The 27,341-nt window shown below is 47.5% G+C and overlaps 1 protein-coding gene across 1 annotated transcript in view; it reads left to right on the forward strand.

Annotated features, from left to right (window-relative positions):
• The window catches only part of LOC142187219 (SCO-spondin-like), a 120,558-nt gene extending 105,686 nt beyond the window's left edge, over positions 1-14,872 (forward strand). Inside the window, exons 104-116 of the mRNA XM_075261474.1 lie at positions 32-170; positions 280-482; positions 4,030-4,200; positions 5,797-5,924; positions 6,184-6,335; positions 7,365-7,411; positions 7,486-7,650; positions 8,842-9,056; positions 9,271-9,366; positions 10,140-10,200; positions 10,970-11,097; positions 11,714-11,864; positions 14,808-14,872. Of these exons, the coding sequence (XP_075117575.1) occupies positions 32-170; positions 280-482; positions 4,030-4,200; positions 5,797-5,924; positions 6,184-6,335; positions 7,365-7,411; positions 7,486-7,650; positions 8,842-9,056; positions 9,271-9,366; positions 10,140-10,200; positions 10,970-11,097; positions 11,714-11,864; positions 14,808-14,830 (1,679 nt within the window). The 3' untranslated portion in view covers positions 14,831-14,872. The remainder of the gene's footprint in view (positions 1-31; positions 171-279; positions 483-4,029; positions 4,201-5,796; positions 5,925-6,183; positions 6,336-7,364; positions 7,412-7,485; positions 7,651-8,841; positions 9,057-9,270; positions 9,367-10,139; positions 10,201-10,969; positions 11,098-11,713; positions 11,865-14,807) is intronic.
• The last annotated feature ends 12,469 nt before the right edge of the window (positions 14,873-27,341 follow it).

A 27,341-nucleotide genomic window follows, 5' to 3' on the forward strand; every position in this document is an offset into this window, starting at 1 on the left:
TTATCCCCTCCCCCTTCATCTTGTGTGTCAGGTTGTCGCTGTCCAGAAGGTTGGCTCCTGCAGGATAAGAAGTGTGTCCCTGTCATGGACTGTCGCTGCGGTCTGCCCACGTCTAACGCTACGGTGGAGTATGAGCCAGGAGACATGATACGCGTCGAGTGTAATAACTGGTAGGTGAAGAGTCATGTGGCCGCCATTGTCACGTGTGTCACGTGGATGCGTCACTGATCCAGAAGTGGTCGATCTGTGTCTCCATTCATTCCTGTCCTCCTTCCTCAGCACCTGTGTGAACGGGACCTTCTCTTGTACAAGCTTGCTGTGCCCTGTCTATGGACCCTGGTCTGACTGGAGCTCCTGCTCCGTGACATGTGGTGGTGGCCACAGGTGGAGAAATCGCAGCTGTACAGAAAGAGGTCCAGATAGAGCCACCTGTGATAGTGAGACCCGTGAGGTGGAGGAGTGCAACGGCTCAGCGTGTCCAGGTAATCTGATAGTATTCATCTTCACTTGTGGTTATCCATCTCATGATCTCCAGTCATGTCCTCCATGTCCATATCTCTGCATTGCTCCGGCCAGGGCTGTGTACATTCTGCTGCCTTGTCCATATCTCTGCATTGCTCCGGCCGGGGCTGTGTACATTCTGCTGCCTTGTCCATATCTCTGCATTGCTCCGGCCAGGGCTGTGTACATTCTGCTGCCTTGTCCATATCTCTGCATTGCTCCGGCCGGGGCTGTGTACATTCTGCTGCCTTGTCCATATCTCTGCATTGCTCCGGCCAGGGCTGTGTACATTCTGCTGCCTTGTCCATATCTCTGCATTGCTCCGGCCGGGGCTGTGTACATTCTGCTGACTTGTCCATATCTCTGCATTGCTCCGGCCGGGGCTGTGTACATTCTGCTGCCTTGTCCATATCTCTGCATTGCTCCGGCCGGGGCTGTGTACATTCTGCTGCCTTGTCCATATCTCTGCATTGCTCCGGCCGGGGCTGTGTACATTCTGCTGACTTGTCCATATCTCTGCATTGCTCTGGCCGGGGCTGTGTACATTCTGCTGCCTTGTCCATATCTCTGCATTGCTCTGGCCGGGGCTGTGTACATTCTGCTGACTTGTCCATATCTCTGCATTGCTCCGGCCGGGGCTGTGTACATTCTGCTGACTTGTCCATATCTCTGCATTGCTCTGGCCGGGGCTGTGTACATTCTGCTGCCTTGTCCATATCTCTGCATTGCTCTGGCCGGGGCTGTGTACATTCTGCTGACTTGTCCATATCTCTGCATTGCTCCGGCCGGGGCTGTGTACATTCTGCTGACTTGTCCATATCTCTGCATTGCTCTGGCCGGGGCTGTGTACATTCTGCTGACTTGTCATATCTCTGCATTGCTCCGGCCGGGGCTGTGTACATTCTGCTGCCTTGTCCATATCTCTGCATTGCACCGGCTGTGCTGTGTACATTCTGCTGCCTTGTCCATATCTCTGCATTGCTCCGGCCGGGGCTGTGTACATTCTGCTGCCTTGTCCATATCTCTGCATTGCTCCGGCCGGGGCTGTGTACATTCTGCTGCCTTGTCATATCTCTGCATTGCTCCGGCCGGGACTGTGTACATTCTGCTGCCTTGTCCATATCTCTGCATTGCTCCGGCCGGGGCTGTGTACATTCTGCTGACTTGTCATATCTCTGCATTGCTCCGGCTGTGCTGTATACATTCTGCTGCCTTGTCCATATCTCTGCATTGCTCTGGCCGGGGCTGTGTACATTCTGCTGCCTTGTCATATCTCTGCATTGCTCCGGCCGGGGCTGTGTACATTCTGCGGCCTTGTCCATATCTCTGCATTGCTCCGGCCGGGGCTGTGCACATTCTGCTGACTTGTCATATCTCTGCATTGCTCCGGCTGTGCTGTGTACATTCTGCTGCCTTGTCCATATCTCTGCATTGCTCCGGCCGGGGCTGTGTACATTCTGCTGCCTTGTCCATATCTCTGCATTGCTCGGGCCGGGGCTGTGTACATACTGCTGCCTTGTCCATATCTCTGCATTGCTCTGGCCGGGGCTGTGTACATTCTGCTGCCTTGTCCATATCTCTGCATTGCTCCGGCCGGGGCTGTGTACATTCTGCTGCCTTGTCCATATCTCTGCATTGCTCCGGCCGGGGCTGTGTACATTCTGCTGCCTTGTCCATATCTCTGCATTGCTCGGGCCGGGGCTGTGTACATACTGCTGCCTTGTCCATATCTCTGCATTGCTCTGGCCGGGGCTGTGTACATTCTGCTGCCTTGTCCATATCTCTGCATTGCACCGGCTGTGCTGTGTACATTCTGCTGCCTTGTCCACATCTCTGCATTGCTCCGGCCGGGGCTGTGCACATTCTGCTGACTTGTCATATCTCTGCATTGCTCCGGCCAGGGCTGTGTACATTCTGCTGCCTTGTCCATATCTCTGCATTGCTCCGGCCGGGGCTGTGTACATTCTGCTGCCTTGTCATATCTCTGCATTGCTCCGGCCGGGGCTGTGTACATTCTGCTGCCTTGTCCATATCTCTGCATTGCTCCGGCCGGGGCTGTGTACATTCTGCTGCCTTGTCATATCTCTGCATTGCTCCGGCCGGGGCTGTGTACATTCTGCTGCCTTGTCATATCTCTGCATTGCTCCGGCCGGGGCTGTGCACATTCTGCTGACTTGTCATATCTCTGCATTGCTCCGGCCGGGGCTGTGTACATTCTGCTGCCTTGTCCATATCTCTGCATTGCTCTGGCCGGGGCTGTGTACATTCTGATGCCTTGTCCATATCTCTGCATTGCTCCAGCCGGGGCTGTGTACATTCTGCTGCCTTGTCCATATCTCTGCATTGCTCCGGCCGGGGCTGTGTACATTCTGCTGCCTTGTCCATATCTCTGCATTGCTCCGGCCGGGGCTGTGTACATTCTGCTGCCTTGTCATATCTCTGCATTGCTCCGGCCGGGGCTGTGTACATTCTGCTGCCTTGTCCATATCTCTGCATTGCTCCGGCCGGGGCTGTGTACATTCTGCTGCCTTGTCATATCTCTGCATTGCTCCGGCCGGGGCTGTGTACATTCTGCTGCCTTGTCCATATCTCTGCATTGCTCCGGCCGGGGCTGTGCACATTCTGCTGACTTGTCATATCTCTGCATTGCTCCGGCCGGGGCTGTGTACATTCTGATGCCTTGTCCATATCTCTGCATTGCTCCGGCCGGGGCTGTGTACATTCTGCTGCCTTGTCCATATCTCTGCATTGCTCCGGCCGGGGCTGTGTACATTCTGCTGCCTTGTCCATATCTCTGCATTGCTCCGGCCGGGGCTGTGTACATTCTGATGCCTTGTCCATATCTCTGCATTGCTCCGGCCGGGGCTGTGTACATTCTGCTGCCTTGTCCATATCTCTGCATTGCTCTGGCCGGGGCTGTGTACATTCTGCTGCCTTGTCCATATCTCTGCATTGCTCCGGCCGGGGCTGTGTACATTCTGCTGACTTGTCCATATCTCTGCATTGCTCTGGCCGGGGCTGTGTACATTCTGCTGCCTTGTCCATATCTCTGCATTGCTCTGGCCGGGGCTGTGTACATTCTGATGCCTTGTCCATATCTCTGCATTGCTCCGGCCGGGGCTGTGTACATTCTGCTGCCTTGTCCATATCTCTGCATTGCTCTGGCCGGGGCTGTGTACATTCTGCTGCCTTGTCCATATCTCTGCATTGCTCTGGCCGGGGCTGTGTACATTCTGTTGCCTTGTCCATATCTCTGCATTGCTCTGGCTGGGGCTGTGTACATTCTGCTGCCTTGTCCATATCTCTGCATTGCTCCGGCTGGGGCTGTGTACATTCTGCTGCCTTGTCCATATCTCTGCATTGCTCTGGCCGGGGCTGTGTACATTCTGTTGCCTTGTCCATATCTCTGCATTGCTCTGGCTGGGGCTGTGTACATTCTGCTGCCTTGTCCATATCTCTGCATTGCTCCGGCTGGGGCTGTGTACATTCTGCGGACTTCCTCCCACTATGACCTGGTCTCTTCTCCAGTGGATTGCCTGCTCAGTGAATGGTCGGAGTGGAGCGAGTGCAGCGCCAGCTGTGGTGGAGGAACATCTGAGAGGAATCGGACAGTCCTCGTAGCTGCGGACCTTGGTGGACGATTGTGCCCTGCACCCCTGACCCTCCACCGTATCTGTAACTCCCATAATTGCACCCCAGGTATATCTGCCCCCTCCTGTTTATAATAAATTATAGTATATACCATGTAGCATTTATAATATGGGCAGTATATAGAAAGCATCTATTGTATATAGCATGTAAGAGGTGGGCAGTATATAGACGGCGTCTCCTGTATACAGCATGTATGATATGGGCAGTATATAGACGGCGTCTCCTGTATACAGCATGTATGATATGGGCAGTATATAGATGGAGCCTCCTGTATATAGCATGTATGATATGGGCAGTATATAGAAGGCGTCTCTTGTATATAGCATGTATGATATGGGCAGTATATAGATGGAACCTCCTGTATATAGCATGTATGATATGGGCAGTATATAGATGGAGCCTCCTGTATATAGCATGTATGATATGGGCAGTATATAGATGGAGCCTCCTGTATATAGCATGTATGATATGGGCAGTATATAGATGGAGCCTCCTGTATATAGCATGTATGATATGGGCAGTATATAGATGGAGCCTCCTGTATATAGCATGTATGACATGGGCAGTATATAGATGGAGCCTCCTGTATATAGCATGTATGATATGGGCAGTATATAGATGGAACCTCCTGTATATAGCATGTATGATATGGGCAGTATATAGATGGAGCCTCCTGTACATAGCATGTATGATATGGGCAGTATATAGATGGAGCCTCCTGTATATAGCATGTATGATATGGGCAGTATATAGATGGAGCCTCCTGTATATAGCATGTATGATATGGGCAGTATATAGACGGCGTCTCCTGTATACAGCATGTATGATATGGGCAGTATATAGATGGAGCCTCCTGTATATAGCATGTATGATATGGGCAGTATATAGATGGAGCCTCCTGTATATAGCATGTATGATATGGGCAGTATATAGAAGGCGTCTCTTGTATATAGCATGTATGATATGGGCAGTATATAGATGGAACCTCCTGTATATAGCATGTATGATATGGGCAGTATATAGAAGGCGTCTCTTGTATATAGCATGTATGATATGGGCAGTATATAGATGGAACCTCCTGTATATAGCATGTATGATATGGGCAGTATATAGATGGAGCCTCCTGTATATAGCATGTATGATATGGGCAGTATATAGATGGAGCCTCCTGTATATAGCATGTATGATATGGGCAGTATATAGACGGCGTCTCCTGTATACAGCATGTATGATATGGGCAGTATATAGATGGAGCCTCCTGTATATAGCATGTATGATATGGGCAGTATATAGATGGAGCCTCCTGTATATAGCATGTATGATATGGGCAGTATATAGAAGGCGTCTCTTGTATATAGCATGTATGATATGGGCAGTATATAGATGGAATCTCCTGTATATAGCATGTATGATATGGGCAGTATATAGAAGGCGTCTCTTGTATATAGCATGTATGATATGGGCAGTATATAGATGGAGCCTCCTGTATATAGCATGTATGATATGGGCAGTATATAGATGGAACCTCCTGTATATAGCATGTATGATATGGGCAGTATATAGATGGAGCCTCCTGTATATAGCATGTATGATATGGGCAGTATATAGATGGAACCTCATCACATCTCTATGGTCTCCCCGCAGCTTGTCCCGGGGGTCAGGTCTTCAGCGGTTGCGCCAGCTCCTGTCCCCGCACCTGTGCCGACCTCCGACCTGAGACCCTGTGTGTCAGTGAGACCTGTGAGCCGGGCTGTTCTTGCCCTCCAGGAAAGGTGAGTGACTGTGCAGACCCTGGTACATGGGAGTCTCTCCATAGGTCATCCCAGTATGGCGGACATATCAGGCCCCCACCATGAGAGGTAGGAGGTGCTCTGAGCCTCCTGGAGCAGCAGAGGGCAGCACTGTGCAACTCTCCACCTCTGTATGGCAAGAAAAGGAAAGGAGATAGATGTGACCCCGAGCACAGGACCTACTGATGGCGGATGATGGGGCAGGAGTTCTCCCTCACCACTCTCTGTTCTCTGTCTCTAGGTTGTGCAGGGTGACAGCTGTGTGACCCCAGAGGATTGCCCCTGTGTCCTGCCCCCTGTACCCGCCGTCCTCTGGGCAACAAATCTAACTATGGAGGAAAGAACAAGAGAATACCCAGCGGGCACCACCATATATCATCAGTGTAATAACTGGTAAGAGGGGTAAGAAGAGGGGCACTAAGGGGTAAGAGGAGGGGCAGAGAGGGGGGAAGAGGAGGGGCAGAGAGGGGGGAAGAGGAGGGGCAGAGAGGGGGGAAGAGGAGGGGCAGAGAGGGGGGAAGAGAGGGCAGAGAGGAGGGGCAGAGAGGGGGGAAGAGGAGGGGCAGAGAGGGGGGAAGAGGAGGGGCAGAGAGGGGGGAAGAGGAGGGGCATAAAGGGGGGGAAGAGGAGAGGCATAAAGGGGGGGAAGAGAGGGCAGAGAGCGGGGAAGAGGAGGGGCAGAGAGGGGGGAAGAGGAGGGGCAGAGGAGGGGAAGAAAGGGGAGAGGAGAGGCAGAGAGGGCGAGAGGAGGGGCAGAGAAGGGGGAAGAGGAGGGGCAGAGAGGGGGGAAGAGAGGGCAGAGAGGAGGGGCAGAGAGGGGGGAAGAGGAGGGGCAGAGAGGGGGGAAGAGGAGGGGCAGAGAGGGGGGAAGAGGAGGGGCAGAGAGGGGGGAAGAGAGGGCAGAGAGGAGGGGCAGAGGAGGGGAAGAAAGGGGGGGGAGAGGAGAGGCAGAGAGGGCGAGAGGAGGGGCAGAGAAGGGGGAAGAGGAGGGGCAGAGAGGGGGGAAGAGGAGGGGCAGAGAGGGGGGAAGAGAGGGCAGAGAGGAGGGGCAGAGGAGGGGAAGAAAGGGGGGGGGAGAGGAGAGGCAGAGAGGGCGAGAGGAGGGGCAGAGAAGGGGGAAGAGGAGGGGCAGAGAAGGGGGAAGAGGAGGGGCAGAGAGGGGGGAAGAGGAGAGGGGTAGAGAGGGGTAAATGGAGGAGAAGAGACAGGGCAGAAAGGGGGGAAGATGAGGGGAAGCAGGGGCAGAGAGGGGTAAGTGGAGGAGAAGAGGCAGGGCAGAGAGTGGGCAAAGAGAAGCAAGGGGTAGGGCGCTGAGAGTTAAGAGGAGGGGCAGAGAGGGGATAAAGGTGGGGCAGATAGGGTGAGGGGCCGGGTCAGGTACTAGGGTTAGTGTCCTGTTGACGCATGTCCTCTCTCCTGCAGCTCCTGTCACATGGGAAGCTTTGTCTGTTCCTCTCAGGACTGTGATGGTGAGATACTCTGCACGGGCCTGGTATTCTGCTCATTGCTCTGCTGCCCTGTCTGATATGTGTCTGTCTTGCAGTGGACTGTCAGTGGTCGCCGTGGTCCGCCTGGTCGTCATGTTCTGTCTCCTGTGGCAGTGGAGTCCAAACCTCACAGCGACAGCAGATACAACAGCGGTTGTACGATGGGGAGGAATGTACCGGAACACCTGCACGCCAGAGGAAGTGCGAGCTCCCTGACTGTAGTGAGTAACCGCAAAGTACAGCTGACACACAGCACCGAGTACACCTGACACACAGCACTGAGTGTACCTGAAACAGTGCACCGAGTACACCTGACACACAGCACCAAGTGTACCTGAAACAGTGCAGCGAGTACACATGACACACAGCACCGAGTGTATCTGAAACAGTGCACCGAGTACACCTGACACACAGCACCGAGTGTACCTGAAACAGTGCACCGAGTACACATGACACACAGCACCGAGTGTATCTGAAACAGTGCACCGAGTACACCTGACACACAGCACCGAGTGTACCTGAAACAGTGCACCGAGTACACATGACACACAGCACCAAGTGTACCTGAAACAGTGCACCGAGTACACCTGACACACAGCACCGAGTGTACCTGAAACAGTGCACCGAGTACACATGACACACAGCACCGAGTGTATCTGAAACAGTGCACCGAGTACACCTGACTCACAGCACCGAGTGTATCTGAAACAGGGCACTAAGTACACCTGACTCACAGCATCTGAAACAGCACCTGAAACAGAGCACCGAGTACATTGGACACAGAACCGAGTGTACCTGAAACAGTGCACTGAGTACACCTGACACACAGCACTGAGTGTACCTGAAACAGTGCAACGAGTACACCTGACACACAACACCAAGTGTACCTGAAACAGTGCACTAAGTACAGCTGACACACAGCACCGAGTACACCTGACACACAGCACCGAGTGTACCTGAAACAGTGCACCGAGTACACCTGACACACAGCACCGAGTGTACCTGAAACAGTGCACCGAGTACACCTGACACACAGCACCGAGTGTACCTGAAACAGTGCACCGAGTACACCTGACACACAGCACCGAGTGTACCTGAAACAGTGCACCAAGTACACCTGAAACACAGCACCGAGTGTACCTGAAACAGTGCACTGAGTATACCGGACACACAGAACCGAGTGTACCTGAAACAGTGCACTGAGTACACCTGACACACAGCACCGAGTGTACCTGAAACAGTGCACCGAGTGTACCTGAAACAGTGCACCGAGTGTACCTGAAACAGTGCACTGAGTACACCTGTCACACAGCACCGAGTGTACATGACGTTCCTTAATGAGTATACCTGACACCCTTTCACCGGCTGTACCTGATTCCTGATCCCAGCCATTTTGACACCCCTGTCCACAGGTTGCCCTGCTGGGGAGAGGTGGAGGCGGCCCCGTCCTGATGAAGACTTCTGTGAACGGACATGTCAGGAAGTTTATGAAGAGCGGGGCAGGAACTGCAGTGCAGGGCCCTCGGGCAGCTGTGTGTGCGAGGCAGGGAGGTACCGCAGCAGCCGCAGCAGGATGTGTGTCAGCGCCGAGCACTGCGAGTGTCTGTATGATGGACAGGTCTATCTGGTAAGTAGTCATGTGCAGAGTGGAGGGCGTCTGACACCCCAGTGATCATCACAAGGGTCCTGCTATTGGATACAGAATCCAGTCATCTACCCCTGCAGATCAGTGGCCACTACTCACCCCATTAGCCCCTACTCACCCCATTAGCCCCTCCCCCATCAGTATTACTACTAATCTTTACCTAAAACTAACAGATTATGGATTATATTCTGTACAGCCCGGAGCAGACTGGGAGGACGGGTGCCATATATGTCGTTGTGTGAATGGGATAGGAGTCTGCGCCACACGGTGCCCACCGCGCCACTGTGCCGAGGTAAGGACATGACACTGGGATTATTATATCAGACTAATACCGGATTATTATATCACACTGATACCGGATTATTATATCACACTGATACCGGATTATTATATCACACTGATACCGGATTATTATATCACACTGATAACGGATTATTATATCATACTGATACTGGATTATTATATCACATTGATACCGGATTATTATATCACACTGATACCGGATTATTATATCTAATTGATGCTGGATTATTATATCACACTGATACCGGATTATTATATCACACTGATACCGGATTGTTATATCACACCGATACCGGATTATTATATCACACTGATACTGGATTATTATATCAGACTAATACCAGATTATTATATCACACTGATACCGGATTATTATATCACACTGATACCAGATTATTATATCACACTGATACCGGATTGTTATATCACACCGATACTGGATTATTATATCAGACTAATACCAGATTATTATATCACACTGATACCGGATTATTATATCACACTGATACCGGATTATTATATCTAACTGATACTGGATTATTATATCTAACTGATACTGAATTATGATATCACACTGATATCGGATTATTATATCACACTGATACCAGATTATTATATCTAACTGATACTGAATTATGATATCACACTGATACTGGATTACTATATCACACTGATACCGGATTATTACATCACACTGACATCGGGGTAATGATGGATTATTGTGCTTGTGCTCTGGTAATGTCTCCTGTCTTCTGTGTACAGGGTGAGGTTCAGGTGCAGGAGCCCGGAGAATGCTGCCCTGTGTGTCGGCGACAGATAACAGGTAGACATAGGATCCCCTGCGGGGTTAGGAGGGTATTAGTAGGGTATTAGGGTCAATTTTCCCTTTTCCAGAACAAAACTTCCCCTTGGTGTCTTCACTACATTGTCCCATTCATTACCTGTGGTGTTAGCGCAGCGCGATCTACATATGGCCAGAGAGCGCAATAACACACAAAGAAATTGTCAGCTCTAGGAGCGGTGGTCTCCGGACCCCTAGTTATAAGTTTGTAAAAAGGGGTCACAGCACTGATTCCCCGGGCCCCCAAGTAATCCATATACACGTCCCCCGGCCTCCCCCAAGTAATCCCTATACACGTCCCCTGGCCTCCCCCAAGTAATCCATATACACGTCCCCCGGCGTCCCCCAAGTAATCCCTATACACGTCCCCCGGCCTCCCCCAAGTAATCCCTATACACGTCCCCCGGCCTCCCCCTATACTCCATATACACGTCCCCCGGCCTCCCCCAAGTAATCCCTATACACGTCCCCCGGCCTCCCCCTATACTCCATATACACGTCCCCCGGCCTCCCCCAATATTCCATATACACGTCCCCCGCCCTCCCCCAATACTCCATATACACGTCCCCCGCCCTCCCCCAATACTCCATATACTCATCCCCTAGACTGCCTTGCTCCATATACACATCTCACAGCCATTTACTTCTACTGATTATTTTCTCTAAGATTTGGATACGTTTGAACCTCCTGTCCACTTTTCATGGCTGATCTGGTAATCCCTACTATAATGGTGGCCTCTTCTCTCTTCAGATCCCTCCCCCGTCTGCAAACTCCACAAAGAGGTCAGGAACATCACCAAGGGTGGCTGCTACCTGGAGAACGTGGAGGTCAGCTTCTGTCGTGGCCAGTGCTCGTCCTGGACCAATGTCCTTGCAGAGGTAAAAGGACAAAACCGGAGAGAGAATATCAGGGATTACAGGCAGGATAATAGAGGAGAGATCAGGGATTATGTACAGCATAAAACAGGGAAACATTACAGGCAGGATAGTGGAGGGATAATTGGAGATTACAGACAGTATAATAGAAGAAAAATCAGGGTTTCCAGGCAGGATTATTAGGGACTGCTCAGGGTTTCCAGGCAGGATTATAAGGGGCTGCTCAGAGTTTCTAGGCAGGATTATAAGGGGCTGGACAGGGTTTCCAGGCAGGATTTTATAGGGCTGGTCAGGTTTTCCAGGCCGGATTATAAGGGGCTGCTCAGGGTTTCTAGGCAGGATTATAAGGGGCTGGACAGGGTTTCCAGGCAGGATTTTATAGGGCTGGACAGGGTTTCCAGGCCGGATTATAAGGGGCTGCTCAGAGTTTCTAGGCAGGATTATAAGGGGCTGGACAGGGTTTCCAGGCAGGATTTTATAGGGCTGGACAGGGTTTCCAGGCAGGATTATTAGGGACTGCTCAGGGTTTCCAGGCAGGATTATAAGAGGCTGCTCAGAGTTTCTAGGCAGACGTTGTAGATTATAGTCCACATTACCCCCCGCCTCGTTGTCTCTTTAGGAGCCTTATCTCCAGACTGTGTGTGACTGCTGCAGCTACAGACTAGACCCCGAGAGTCCGGTGAAGATCCTGAACCTCCAGTGTGAGGACGGTGAGGAGGAGCCGGTGGTGCTCCCGGTGATCCATGGCTGTGAGTGCACCGGCTGTCAGGGTGAGTGTCAGTGTTATCATGTGGTACAGAAAGGTGAGCCCGGGAAAGAGAGATTCATACATGGGATGTCACAGTAACAATAGGCGTGGCCGTTTCAGGGGGTGTGGCTTCATAAATGGCCCAAACTAAATATATTCAGACCCCAAATAACAATACAGCACCCTGGACTGTTAATGGTTAAGGAGATAATTGCACCATTTCTATTGAGGTCATTTAGTCTTCACATGAAATATAGTGGTCATTTATTATTATGTAGATTATTATTATTAAGTTTTTTTTAAAGTTATTATTATCATTATTATATTATTATTATTATTATACTATTATTATATTATTATTATTATTATTATTATTATTATACTATTATATTATTATTATCATTATTATATTATTATTATTATACTATTATTTTATTATTATTATCATTATTATATTATTATTATCATTATTATATTATTATTATTATACTACTATTATTATATTATTATTATTATTATTATTATTATTATTATTATACTATTATTTTATTATTATTATCATTATTATATTATTATTATATTATTATACTATTATTATATTATTATTATTATTATTATTATTTTATCATTATTATATTATTATTATTATGTCTGTGTTACTTCCCGATTCTGTGTCCATTCCTGACTGTTCTCTCCTTTATAATCAATGTAGTAATAATAATAATAATAATACTTCATTGATTATAATTACTATGTTGATGATGATGATGATGATTATTATTATTATTATTATTATTATTATATTATTATGTCTGTGTTACTTACTGGGATTCCTGACTGTTCTCTCCTTTATAATCAATGTAGTAATAATAATAATAATAATAATAATATAATACTTCATTGATTATAATTACTATGTTGATGATGATGATGATTATGTCTGTGTTACTTCCTGGGATTCCTGGCTGTTCTCTCCTTTATAATCAATGTAGTAGTAATAATAATAATAATAATAATAATATAATATAATACTTCATTGATTATAATTACTATGTTGATGATGATGATGATTATGTCTGTGTTACTTCCTGGGATTCCTGGCTGTTCTCTCCTTTAGTATCAGAGGTTTCTTCTTATTATTATTGGGGTTCTTGTAGATTACTTTCTGTCCTATAATCTCTCCTTTGATCTCTGGTTCGCACCCAATGATTCTATAAATCTCTGAACAGCAGGATTATCTATAAGTAATAGAAAGCTTAGTAAAAGGAAACTCTCTCACTGAGAATAATGGCTCCAGTAGTGAGTGACCGAGGTGGGATCCATTATTAGATGTGATCTATTAGGTGTGATCCATTGTTAGGTGTGATCTATTGTTATAGGTGATCCATTATTAGATGTGATCTATTAGGTGTGATCCATTGCTAGATGTGATCCATTGTTAGATGTGATCTATTATTAGGTGTGATCCATTGTTAGATGTGATCTATTGTTAGATGAGATCTATTATCAGGTGTGAACCATTGTTAGATGTGATCTATTGTTAGATGTGATCTATTATTAGGTGTGACCCATTGTTAGCTGTGATCTATTGTTATAGGTGATCCATTCTTAGATGTGATCCATTGTTTGATGTGATCTATTGTTAGATGAGATCCATTGTTAGATGTGATCTATTGTTATAGGTGATTCATTCTTAGATGTGATCCATTCTTAGATGTGATCTATTGTTGTAGGTGATCTTAGATGTGATCCATTGTTAGATGTGATCTATTATTAGGTGTGATCTGTTGTTTGATGTGATCCATTCTTAGATGTGATCCATGTGATCTATTATTAGGTGTGATCCATTGTTAGATGTGATCTATTGTTATAGGTGATCCAATTTATAAAAGAAAAAATATGTCCTTGTACCGTGTTAGGTGATCCATTGTTAGATGTGATCCATTGTTAGATGTGATCTATTATTAGGTGTGATCTGTTGTTAGATGTGATCTATTATCAGGTGTGAACCATTGTTAGATGTGATCCATTGTTAGATGTGATCTATTATTAGGTGTGATCTGTTGTTAGATGTGATCCATTGTTAGATGCGATCCATTGTTAGATGCGATCCATTGTTAGATGTGATCTATTGTTAGATGTGATCCATTGTTAGATGCGATCCATTGTTAGATGTGATCTATTGTTAGATGTGATCCATTGTTAGATGCGATCCATTGTTAGATGTGATCTATTGTTAGATGCGATCCATTGTTAGATGTGATCTATTGTTAGATGTGATCTATTGTTAGATGTGATCCATTGTTAGATGTGATCTATTGTTAGATGTGATCTATTGTTAGATGTGATCCATTGTTAGGTGTGATCATGGTTTCAAAACAAACACACCTAATGAGATAAGTGAATGGAACAAACCCTGACCAGATTGGGGATCTCCCAGCACCTCCTCATTAATAGTCACAGCACTGAATATTACTATGATGAGGGAAGGAGAAGGCTCATCAGGAGACTCCCAGGAAAGCTGGGTGAGTTGTCTGTAGCAGCGAGAGACAGGTCTGAGCACAGGGGATGGTCTTTACAGTATTCTCTGTCCCTTGTGGTGAGGGTCCTCGTCTGTGTCATGTGACCAACACTCCGGTCCTATAGCTGATAGACTGCCTGACGTGTGGGTCACTCCTGCCTATGAGGTTCTGACATTGCTAATCACATGACACCACTGAGGACCCAATGGGAGCAGATCCCTCACAGGTCATCTACATCATGGACCACTATAACAGACAATGTATACGCTTTGTGCGAGCGCCCCTCTCACCTCTATTATTTTCCATTTTTATATTGTCATTAATTCTGGAGTGATTAATCATTAATCCCTTAGACTCCGCCCCCACATGTGATCACTAGTAGTCACTGATCTGGACCCCACCCCCAGAACACATGGACTAACTGACTCTCACTGTCTTTACAGGTGGAGACTTCTCCAGGCGTTGATCCCCCTGCGACCAATCCCCAGCTCACTCTGACTGTTCTGACTGTAAATAATTGTAATAAATGATTTTCGCAACAAGTTTATGGTTTTTTCCTTCTGGTTTTGCTTTTTTGTGAATGTTGTGGTGTCTCTTACTCCAAAGTAATACAGAATATGGATTCCTGCCTCCTTGACATCTATCTACAGCAGGTAAGATTCCTCTACTCTCAGTACTAGTCCCGCCCCTTCCTGTACTCCATATATTAGTCCCGCCCCTTCCTGTACTATGTATATTAGTCCCGCCCCTTCCTGTACTCCGTATATTAGACCCGCCCCTTCATCTATTCCCTGTACTAGTCCCGCCCCTTCCTGTACTCCGTATATTAGCCCCGCCCCTTCCTCTATTCCCTGTACTAGTCCCACCCTTTCCTGTACTCCGTATATTAGTCCCGCTCCTTCCTCTATTCCCTGTACTAGTCCCGCCCCTTCCTGTACTCCATATATAAGTCCCGCCCCTTTCTCTACTCCATGTACTAGTCCCACCCCTTCCTGTACTCCGTATATTAGCCCCGCCCCTTCCTCTATGCCCTGTACTAGTCCCGCCCCTTCCTCTACTCCATATACCAGTCACCCCCGTATATTACCGTATTTTTTTGGGGAAAAGAAGGGTGCGTCTTATAGTCTGAAGGTGGCGCCTGGCATCCGCTGTAATAGAGAGGCGGAAGCCGGCAAGTGATAGACGCCATTACAGGTGCCGGGGCCTGCGACATCGCTGCGCTCCTCTGCCCTGCTGGCTTCATGCAGGGCAGAGGATCGTAGCGATGTCTCAGGCCCCGGCGTCTATCCCTCCCCGGCATCCGCCTCTCTAGTACAGCGGATGCCGGGTCAGTATCGGTGGCCTCTTCGCCCCCGGGGCCGGTCCCCACCGGCCTCGTACCTGTGACGTTGCAGGCCGGCTCCTGCGCGGCGATATCGCAGGAGCCGACCTGTTCGGGTGACAGCCGGGAGCCTAATGAGGCTCCCGGGCCTGTCACTGCTGTATTAGTATTGCAGCTGGTCTCTATGACCAGCCGTAATACTAATAGACAGAATTTCCCATAGACGGCAATACAGTTGTATTGCCGTCTATGGGACTTGCGATCAAGTGACCGCAGGTTCAAGCCCCCGGGGGGGAATAAAATAGTAAAAAAAAAAAAAAAAAAAGCTTTAAAAATATGAAATAAGTAAAAGTTCTAAATCACCTCCTGTTTTTTTTTTCAATACAAGGTGATCTAAGCAATAGATATCCCCCAAAATGGTATAACTAAAAAGTACAGCTGGCCCCGCAAAAAAAACGCCCTATACATCCCTGTACAGCTGCAGGGTCACCTGTCAATGTGGCCATGCAGCTGTTGCAAAACTACAACTCCCATACATTAAATATTTTACCAGTTTTTGCTTCAAAATTTTTTTTCCCTATTTTCCTCCTCTAAAACCCGTATATTTTATTGTATTATAGTATACTGTCACCCCCTTATATTATATTGTATTATATTATACAGTCACCCCCGTATATTATATTGTATTATATTATACAGTCACCCCCTTATATTATATTGTATTATATTATACAGTCACCCCCGTATATTATATTGTATTATATTATACTGTCACCCCCTTATATTATATTGTATTATATTATACAGTCACCCCCATATTTTATATTATACAGTTACCCCCATATATTATATTGTATTATATTATACAGTCACCCCCGTATATTATATTGTATTATATTATACAGTCACCCTCATATATTATATTGTATTATATTATACCGTCACCCCATATATTATATTGTATTATATTATACAGTCACCCCCATATATTATATTATACAGTCACCCCCATATATTATATTATATGGGGGTGACTGCATAATATAATATATGGGGGTTACTGTATAATATATTATATTGTATTATATTATACAGTCACCCCATATATTATATTGTATTATATTATACAGTCACCCTCATATATTATATTGTATTATATTATACCGTCACCCCATATATTATATTGTATTATATTATACAGTCACCCCCATATATTATATTGTATTATATTATACAGTCACCCCCATATATTATATTGTATTATATTATACAGTCACCCCCGTATATTATATTGTATTATATTATACAGTCACCCCCGTATATTATATTGTATTATATTATACAGTCACCCCCGTATATTATATTGTATTATATTATACAGTCACCCCCGTATATTATATTGTATTATATTATACAGTCACCCCCGTATATTATATTGTACTATATTATACAGTCACCCCCGTATATTATATTGTATTATATTATACAGTCACCCCCGTATATTATATTGTATTATATTATACAGTCACCCCCGTATATTATATTGTATTGTATTATACAGTCACCCCCATATATTATATTGTATTATATTATACAGTCACCCCCGTATATTATATTGTATTATATTATACAGTCACCCCCGTATATTATATTGTATTATATTATACAGTCACCCCATATATTATATTGTATTGTATTATACAGTCACCCCTGTATATTATATTATATTATACAGTCACCCCATATATCATATTGTATTATACAGTCACCCCCATATATTATGATTATTGCTTACAGCCAAGGAAAACCCAAAAGTCATTATCTCAGAAAACTAGAATAATTAACCTAAAACAGCTGCAAAGGCTTCCTAAGTGTTTATAAATTTCCCTTTTTTGGTTCAGTCCAGATGGCAGTCACTGACACTCCAAAAGAAGGGAAAGCCAAAAAAGGTCATTGCTAAAGTGGCCGGCTGATATCCTGGAAAAACACCTCTCAGAGCGCTCTGGACCTCAGACTGGGCCGAAGCTTCATCTTCCAACAAGACAATGACCCTCAGCTCACAGCTAAAATAACTAAGGAGCGGCTTCCGGACAACCCTGTGACCATTCCTGACCAGCCCAGCCAGAGCCCCGACCTCACCCCAATGGAGCATCTCTGGAGAGAACTGACAATGGCTCCACCATCCAACCTGACGGAACTGGAGAGGATCTGCAAGGAGACTGGCTGAGGATCCCCAAATCCAGATGGGAAAACCTTGTATCAAGAAGACTCCGGGCTGTACGACCTCAAAAGGGGCAAATACCCAATACTGAGCCAAAGGGGCCGAATACTTATCGCTGGGGGAGATTTCAGGTTTTCTTTTTTAATAAATTTGCTAAAATATCAACATTTCTGTTTTTTTTCTGATGAGATGGGGCGGAGTGTCCATTACTGAGACATAACATGGCGGCAAGGAGACAACAAGGGGGAAATGCAAAGGGGTCGGGAGACTTTCCGTACCCGCTGTAAATCATTGCATTGATTGGTGCTGATCTAGATCACGAGGTCCTGGAGGAGGGAAGGATCATGGCGTTGTTGATCCACACCTGTTATACACATCCATCAGAGGACAGATGGTGGTCACTGTTGGGTATCCTGGGGGCCCAGTGCTTAGCATTAGAGCCTTGCAGAGCATCTCCATGGAGGTTGTGTCTCTCCCCGTGTTTGGTGGGTTTCCTCCCACACTCCTAATACATACTGATAGAAAATTTAGGTTGTGACCTTTACTTGGTACAATGTGGACAATATTTCTGCAAAGTGCTGTGGAGAATGATGGTACAAAATAACTAAATGGGTACAAGGCACTAGCAGCAAAGTCAATGTAACTGAAACAAATGCACAAAAATCTGCAGCGCATCAACCTTGGGTGCGGATTCTAAAAACTTGGCCTGTCACTATAGGCTGCAGAATATACCCTGTAATATGGTGCAATCTACAATCAAATACCAGAACAGTCACCATAGGGTACACTGTGTGTGACAGAAGCCTACAAAAGAGGTCATGGTTTTGCACTAAAATGGGCGTAGCCTCAAATTTTTATGACACTCCATCCCTCATCCTCTTCCCCCTAAAAAAATTTTTCATGATGTAACGCCCCCTTTGGCCACACCCCCGGGTAGCGGGGCGTTCGGGTAAGTATGAGTTGCCGTTCTACCTTGCTTAGCGCAGTGCCTCCACCCTTGTCGGTGATATTCTGCTGCTTCCGGGGTGACAGTACCTTTCTTCAGATCTCTGTCCGGGGCTTGACAAGGGAAAGTCCCGCCCACACCAACACGCCAGAGAGGATTGTGGTATAAACAGAGAAACCTTTATATGGAACTTAATAAGAGTAATGGTGAAGTCCAATATGTAATAACATTCACAGCATCAGTAAGAGGTGGCACTGTAAGCGATAAACCTATCTAGAACATGGCAGGTCTATATGGCGCTGCCCTTGGACAATGTATAACAATCACAGAGCTCAGTCTTAGTACAAGGCCTGTTGCCGCGGTTCTGGAAAGAATCTTCGTTCGTTGGTGCACATGAGATATGTCAGAAATGAACAATGCTCCTTTAACTCCTAGCAGGGGAATATTCCTTAGTGCAGGTTTAGTACACTGCAGAAAATCCAGTACTGGCTACAATCATCTATCAGCAGCAGCAGGCTCTATCCCTTACAATAGGACGGCAGGGGCCTGCAGGGTCGGACTGGGGTGCCTAGGGCCCACCAGTGGGATTATTTCCAGGGGCCCACCCTACTGCCATATGTAATATCGCCCCTCCAGTTTTTGCCATTATACACGTTTAAAGTGCATTTTCACGCACAATACAGTGTGCAAAACAGCTATGGCTACACTACTACTTCCTTCATGCAACCAAAGATCGCAGTGTCCCTTTGGGACTCTTTCACATTAGTGAATGGAGTCGCATTGGGTCCCTCAGGTTGCAATGTGACTCCATTCACTAACATGAGTGAAAGAATCACAGGGCGACACATCTTTGGTTGTATGGCGGAAGTTATAGTGTAGCCATAGCCTTATGCTAGGTTCACAACAGCGGCAAGCTCTCCGTCATACAGGTCCACAATGGGACCAAAATGACGGAGAGGTGGACTATCAAAATGGCGGTTACACACAGACAGTGGCAGACCTCATTAACATAATGAAGTCCGCCAGGTGTCAGCCATTTTCAGGCAGATAAGGGTATGTTCACACATCAGTATGCCATCCGTCCGTTTGAATTCAGTTTGACACTTCCAAACGGACTGAGGCACATACTGATTGTATACTGACACCGGACTGATGCACATACTGATTGTATACGGACACCGGACTGATGCACATACTGATTGTATACTGACACCGGACTGATGCACATACTGATTGTATACTGACACCGGACTGATGCACATACTGATTGTATACTGACACCGGACTGATGCACATACTGATTGTATACTGACACCGGACTGATGCACATACTGATTGTATACTGACACCGGACTGAGGCACATACTGATTGTATACTGACACCGGACTGATGCACATACTGATTGTATACTGACACCGGACTGATGCACATACTGATTGTATACTGACACCGGACTGATGCACATACTGATTGTATACGGACACCGGACTGAGGCACATACTGATTGTATACTGACACCGGACTGATGCACATACTGATTGTATACAGACACCGGACTGATGCACATACTGATTGTATACTGACACCGGACTGATGCACATACTGATTGTATACAGACACCGGACTGATGCACATACTGATTGTATACTGACACCGGACTGATGCACATACTGATTGTATACAGACACCGGACTGATGCACATACTGATTGTATACTGACACCTTTTTATGCTGATAGCAAACGTTCTCCTTCCCCTAGAGGACAAATAAGGGGATTACAAGTAGCAATTGTAACCAGAGTAGAGATCAGTATGTGTATCAGTCTGTTCTGAAGTGTCAAACTGAATTCAAACGGACGGATGGCATACTGATGTGTGAACATACCTTAAGTCCTCAGCGGTTTCTGAAACTTGGATATTGTTATGCTGGAGCTCTAGAAAAGGGCACCAGCATAACAACCAGCATCTATGGGGTGGGTGAACTACAACTCTCATCAACAGGGCATCTGGAGCTGCTGGGAGTTGTAGTAATTGAAAGATTTGGGGGCATCTCTCGATTGTCCACCTCAGACAGCGGGGGGATTGGGGGTGCTGGCAGTACCATTACAATAAATTACAACATTACAATAAATACAATGCAATGTGATATTTTGTGCAGTAATACTCACAGGAGACGTCTTCCCACATTTCCCTTTGGACCGCCATGACCACTTCTTCCAGCTGTGACTTGACTCTGTAAAGTTTGAAACACAGACATGTCTGACTCCTCACTTCTCCACACATCCAACCCCTATAGATATATACACAGTATAATATATATATATATATATATATATATATATATATATATATATATATATATCTCACAGCAGCCCCTGCAGCCTATATTATGCCCCACAGTGGCACAATAGACTGTGGGGCTTAACCCGTTAAGGACACAGCCCAAAATTATGTTAAGGACCAGGCCTATTTTTTCGAAATTGACATGTCACTTTAAATGGCAATAACTTTGAGACGCTTTAACTTACACAAGTGATTTTGAGATTGTTTTCTCGTAACACATTATACTTCATGTTAGTGGTAAACACTAATCAATATTTTTGTATTTACTTATTAAAAAATATGAAATTTGATGGAAATTTGGAAAAAAATTGCAATTTTCAAAATGTGAAATTCTCTGCTTTTCATGCAGATAGTTATACCACCCAAATATAGTAATAAATATTATCTCCCATATCTCTGCTTTATATTGGCATCATCTTTTGATTGTATTTTAAATTTATTTTGGACGTTACAAGGCTTACAAGTGTAACAGCGATTTTCCAGATTTACAAGAAATGTAACTACCGTAATTTTCGGACTATAAGACGCACTTTTTTGTTCCCCAAAATTCGGGGGGAAAAGAAGGGTGCGTCTTATAGTCTGAATGTGGCGCCTGGCACCCGCCGTAATAGAGAGGCGGAAGCCGGCAAGTGATAGACGCCGGCACAGGTGCCGGGGCCTGAGACATCGCTGCGCTCCAACGTCCTGCATGAAGGCAGCAGCGGGAGGAGTGATGCTATTCTGCTCCTCCATCCCCCCGCCGCTGGCTTCATACAGGGCAGGGCAGCGATGTCTCAGGCCCCGGCGTCTATCCCTCCCTGGCATCCGCCTCTCTAGTACAGCGGATGCCGGGTCAGTATCAGCAGCCTCTTCTCCCCCGGGGCCGGTCCCCACCGGCCCCATACCTGTAAAGTTGCAGGCCGGCTCCTGCGCGGCGATATCGCAGGAACCGACCTGTTCGGGTGAGAGCCGGGAGCCTAATGAGGCTCCCAGGCCTGTCACTGCTATATACTAGTATTGCGGCTGGGTCTATGACCAGCCGTAATACTAATATACAGAATATCCCATAGACGGCAATACAGTTGTATTGCCGTCTATGGGACTTGCAATCAAGTGACCGCAGGTTCAAGCCCCCGGGGGGGAATAAAATAGTAAAAAAAAAAAAGCTTTAAAAATATATAATAAAAATATGAAATAAATAAAAGTTCTAAATCACCTCCTGTCCCTAGAATATATATATATAAAAGTAGAAAATCATATGTCATAAACCACCGGGTTTTTTTCAATACAAGGTGATCTAAGCAATAGATATTCCCCAAAATGGTATAACTAAAAAGTACTTCTGGCCCCGCAAAAAAAAAACACTCTATGAATCCCCGTACAGCTGCAGGGTCACCTGTCAATGTGGCCATGCAGCTGTTGCAAAACTACAACTCCCATATATTAAATATTTTACCATTTCTTGCTTCAAAAATTTTTTTCCCTATTTTCCTCCTCTAAAACCTAGTCTTATAGTCCAGTGCGTCTTATAGTCCGAAAAATACGGTATGTTTGTTTTTTTGTTTGTTTTACACACTTTATTATTTTTTTTAAAAAAACCTTTTTTATATTTTTTTATTTGTGCTGTAAGCACACTAGAACCAGTGATCAGAGAGGATCGCTGGTTCTATACTAACTATAGACTGCAATACACGTGTATTGCAGTCTATAGAGGAAGCTAGCTATGCAGATGCATAGACTAGCTTCCTCTCGTCCCGGCATCCAAGGGGTTAACCCTCCCCCCATCGGAGCATCAGTATAGTCGGGGCCCACCGGGGGCTTCCCCGGTGCTCCGGCGGGCCAGTCCGACCCTGGGTGCCTGGATGCATCAAGTCTCTTTTACTCCTTCTGCAGTGCTCCAGCTTAAACAGTTATACTAGCCAAGAACCATTTACTCCTGGATCATAGGATGCAGCCTAAATAAGAATGCTGCTGATAGGTACACTTACAGTTCCAGCGGGATTAACGCCATCCTGTCAAACAGGCTGCCAAAGCACCCTAAACAACATGCCTGACTTCCCAGAAGCCTTTGCTGCATGATGCGAGGTTATAACCAAATCAGTTTCTCAGCTACGGACGGCGCCGTTTCTGTCTCTTTGGACTTCATCAGCGCAGCCTAGAGAGAACTGATTTGGTTTAAGTGAGAGGCTGTGAGACCAGATTGTGGGGATAACGTCCATCCTTAGGGAGAGACCACCTTCTCAGGTGTGTGGAGACATATACAGCCATAGTTGCTCCACTGCAAAGGAACATGGGAAGAATATGCAAATCTGTCTCCCAAGATGTAAACAGGGAGACAGTGCCTCTGTTATGCTGCCCTACATATGGCTGACCACCCTATGGAACCATCACTAGTGACTCAGGAAGGTTCAGAGGCCTCCTCCGGCTGCTCCGGCACATGGCCGAGTTGCTTCACCTGAAAATAATCTCAACATTTTTGTTATAATACAAAACTTTCCGGAATTTCTGGTCGGATATGGATGAGTACCCACCGCCCATCGCTAATGACAACCCTTCATCCAACAGAGAGAAGTAGGAGTCTGAGTTAGGGCCGCATCTGGGGGGGATTAAGGGGATGGAAGACGTTTCCAGGCAGAATGTGCGCAGTGCAATTACTGGACCCGGACACTAGATGGCGGTATTGTACAGGCCAGATGTCATATACAGAGAGGAGACTATGGACAATGGCCGGGGGTGAGGTCAGGAGGAGGCAGGGGGGGAGGGGCTCCGATAACAGGGCCCGGCAGGAGGAGGAGGGCTAGAAGAGATGCTGTCTGTGCTGCCCATAGCCACCAATCACAGCTCATATCAACCAATCACAGGCCAGCTTTCATTTTATATTCTACTACTGAAAAATGAAAGCTGCTCTGTGATTGGTTGCCCCATTAGACTTGTGTCCGGTTCTGAATAGCGAGAACAAGTAAAGCCCCTCCGGCTTCTCCACATCTGGGACCAGAACAACGGACATACAGATAAAATAGCGTAGGCCAGCGGCGCCCGACAGACGCCATCAACTACAATGGGAACTCTCATGTTTGACGGTCGCAGCGACAGATTCTGTCCCCGATATGACCCCGGCCTGACGCAGCTCTGGACGAGACGCTGATGAAACAAAACAAGAACTGTGTAGTCGCCGTGATCGCACCGATCAGCAGAAATGGCCGCCATAAAGACAAAACCAATTACAAAATGGCGCAGGCGGAGCTTCTCTGTAACTCCCGCCACTCCCAGGACTTTGTACAGAACATTAGATGGCTCAGTATGAAGAAGGATTTGTCCTGCAAAAAACGAGCCCCCAAGTGCGAAGGGAGAGAAAATAAAAACGGACGGACGCAAAAAAAAAATAAGCCCCCCCCCCAAAAAAGCAAGAAGGTAGAAAAGAAAAATGGCGGCAATGGTGCGAAAGGGTTAAAGTGGTTTGTGTATCGATGATGTGCGGCGCCTCCTATAGAGCGTATAGTAAGGGTTTGGTATCTCCTGATGGGCGCGCTCAACCTCACGGGGGATGGGATTATGGCCGCACACAGAAGAGAATAGAAAACCGTATATGGCGCGGTATTTATTGCCCTAACAGGACGCTCCAGCGGACGGCGAAGTTACACAAAGGCCCCTCGCCATCAGACGCACCACCATAGAGGTGTGATATGGAGGTCATAGAGGTGTGGCATGGAGGTCATAGAGGTGTGGCATGGAGGTCATAGAGGTGTGGCATGGAGGTCATAGAGGCGTGGCAGGGAGGTCATAGAGGCGTGGCATGGAGGTCATAGAGGTGTGGCTGGGAGGTCATAGAGGTGTGGCATGGAGGTCATAGAGGTGTGGCATGGAGGTCATAGAGGTGTGGCATGGAGGTCATAGAGGCGTGGCAGGGAGGTCATAGAGGTGTGGCATGGAGGTCATAGAGGTGTGGCTGGGAGGTCATAGAGGTGTGGCAGGGAGGTCATAGAGGTGTGGCATGGAGGTCATAGAGGCGTGGCTGGGAGGTCATAGAGGCGTGGCAGGGAGGTCATAGAGGTGTGGCATGGAGGTCATAGAGGTGTGGCATGGAGGTCATAGAGGTGTGGCTGGGAGATCATAGAGGTGTGGCATGGAGGTCATAGAGGTGTGGCATGGAGGTCATAGAGGCGTGGCAGGGAGGTCATAGAGGCGTGGCATGGAGGTCATAGAGGTGTGGCTGGGAGGTCATAGAGGTGTGGCAGGGAGGTCATAGAGGTGTGGCATGGAGGTCATAGAGGTGTGGCATGGAGGTCGAGAGGCATGGCATGGAGGTCATAGAGGTGTGGCATGGAGGTCATAGAGGCGTGGCAGGGAGGTCATAGAGGCGTGGCATGGAGGTCATAGAGGTGTGGCTGGGAGGTCATAGAGGTGTAGCAGGGAGGTCATAGAGGTGTGGCTGGGAGGTCATAGAGGTGTGGCATGGAGGTCATAGAGGTGTGGCATGGAGGTCATAGAGGTGTGGCATGGAGGTCATAGAGGCGTGGCAGGGAGGTCATAGAGGTGTGGCATGGAGGTCATAGAGGTGTGGCTGGGAGGTCATAGAGGTGTGGCAGGGAGGTCATAGAGGTGTGGCAGGGAGGTCATAGAGGTGTGGCATGGAGGTCATAGAGGTGTGGCATGAAGGTCATAGAGGTGTGGCATGGAGGTCATAGAGGCGTGGCATGGAGGTCATAGAGGTGTGGCTGGGAGGTCATAGAGGTGTGGCAGGGAGGTCATAGAGGTGTGGCAGGGAGGTCATAGAGATGTGGCAGGGAGGTCATAGAGGTGTGGCAGGGAGGTCATAGAGGTGTGGCATGGAGGTCATAGAGGCGTGGCAGGGAGGTCATAGAGGTGTGGCATGGAGGTCATAGAGGTGTGGCTAGGAGGTCATAGAGGTGTGGCAGGGAGGTCATAGAGGTGTGGCATGGAGGTCATAGAGGCGTGGCATGGAGGTCATAGAGGTGTGGTATGGAGGTCATAGAGGTGTGGCTGGGAGGTCATAGAGGTGTGGCAGGGAGGTCATAGAGGTGTGGCAGGGAGGTCATAGAGGCGTGGCATGGAGGTCATAGAGGTGTGGCTAGGAGGTCATAGAGGTGTGGCAGGGAGGTCATAGAGGTGTGGCATGGAGGTCATAGAGGCGTGGCATGGAGGTCATAGAGGTGTGGTATGGAGGTCATAGAGGTGTGGCTGGGAGGTCATATAGGTGTGGCAGGGAGGTCATAGAGGTGTGGCAGGGAGGTCATAGAGGCGTGGCATGGAGGTCATAGAGGCGTGGCATGGAGGTCATAGAGGTGTGGCATGGAGGTCATAGAGGTGTGGCTGGGAGGTCATAGAGGTGTGGCATGGAGGTCATAGAGGTGTGGCTGGGAGGTCATAGAGGTGTGGCAGGGAGGTCATAGAGGTGTGGCATGGAGGTCATAGAGGTGTGGCATGGAGGTCATAGAGGCGTGGCATGGAGGTCATAGAGGCGTGGCATGGAGGTCATAGAGGTGTGGCAGGGAGGTCATAGAGGTGTGGCATGGAGGTCATAGAGGTGTGGCAGGGAGGTCATAGAGGTGTGGCATGGAGGTCATAGAGGCGTGGCATGGAGGTCATAGAGGTGTGGCAGGGAGGTCATAGAGGTGTGGCAGGGAGGTCATAGAGGTGTGGCAGGGAGGTCATATAGATGTGGCAGGGAGGTCATAGAGGTGTGGCAGGGAGGTCATAGAGGTGTGGCATGGAGGTCATAGAGGTGTGGCATGGAGGTCATGGAGGTGTGGCATGGAGGTCATAGAGGTGTGGCATGGAGGTCATAGAGGTGTGGCATGAAGGTCATAGAGGTGTGGCATGGAGGTCATAGAGGTGTGGCATGGAGGTCATAGAGGCGTGGCTGGGAGGTCATAGAGGCGTGGCTGGGAGGTCATAGAGGTGTGGCATGGAGGTCATAGAGGTGTGGCAGGGAGGTCATAGAGGTGTGGCATGGAGGTCATAGAGGCGTGGCAGGGAGGTCATAGAGGTGTGGCAGGGAGGTCATAGAGGTGTGGCTGGACACACAGATGCTGGAGCGGAGGTGACCTTATACTGGGGGACCTCTGTACTGCGGTGGCTTCTGCCTATGGCAGGGCTTCGTAGCCTTCTGCACATGGCGGACTTTGTGAGGCCCCCAGCAGAACTCT

This window comes from Leptodactylus fuscus, unplaced genomic scaffold, assembly GCF_031893055.1.
Source record: "Leptodactylus fuscus isolate aLepFus1 unplaced genomic scaffold, aLepFus1.hap2 HAP2_SCAFFOLD_143, whole genome shotgun sequence".
NCBI classification, from domain to species: domain Eukaryota; kingdom Metazoa; phylum Chordata; class Amphibia; order Anura; family Leptodactylidae; genus Leptodactylus; species Leptodactylus fuscus.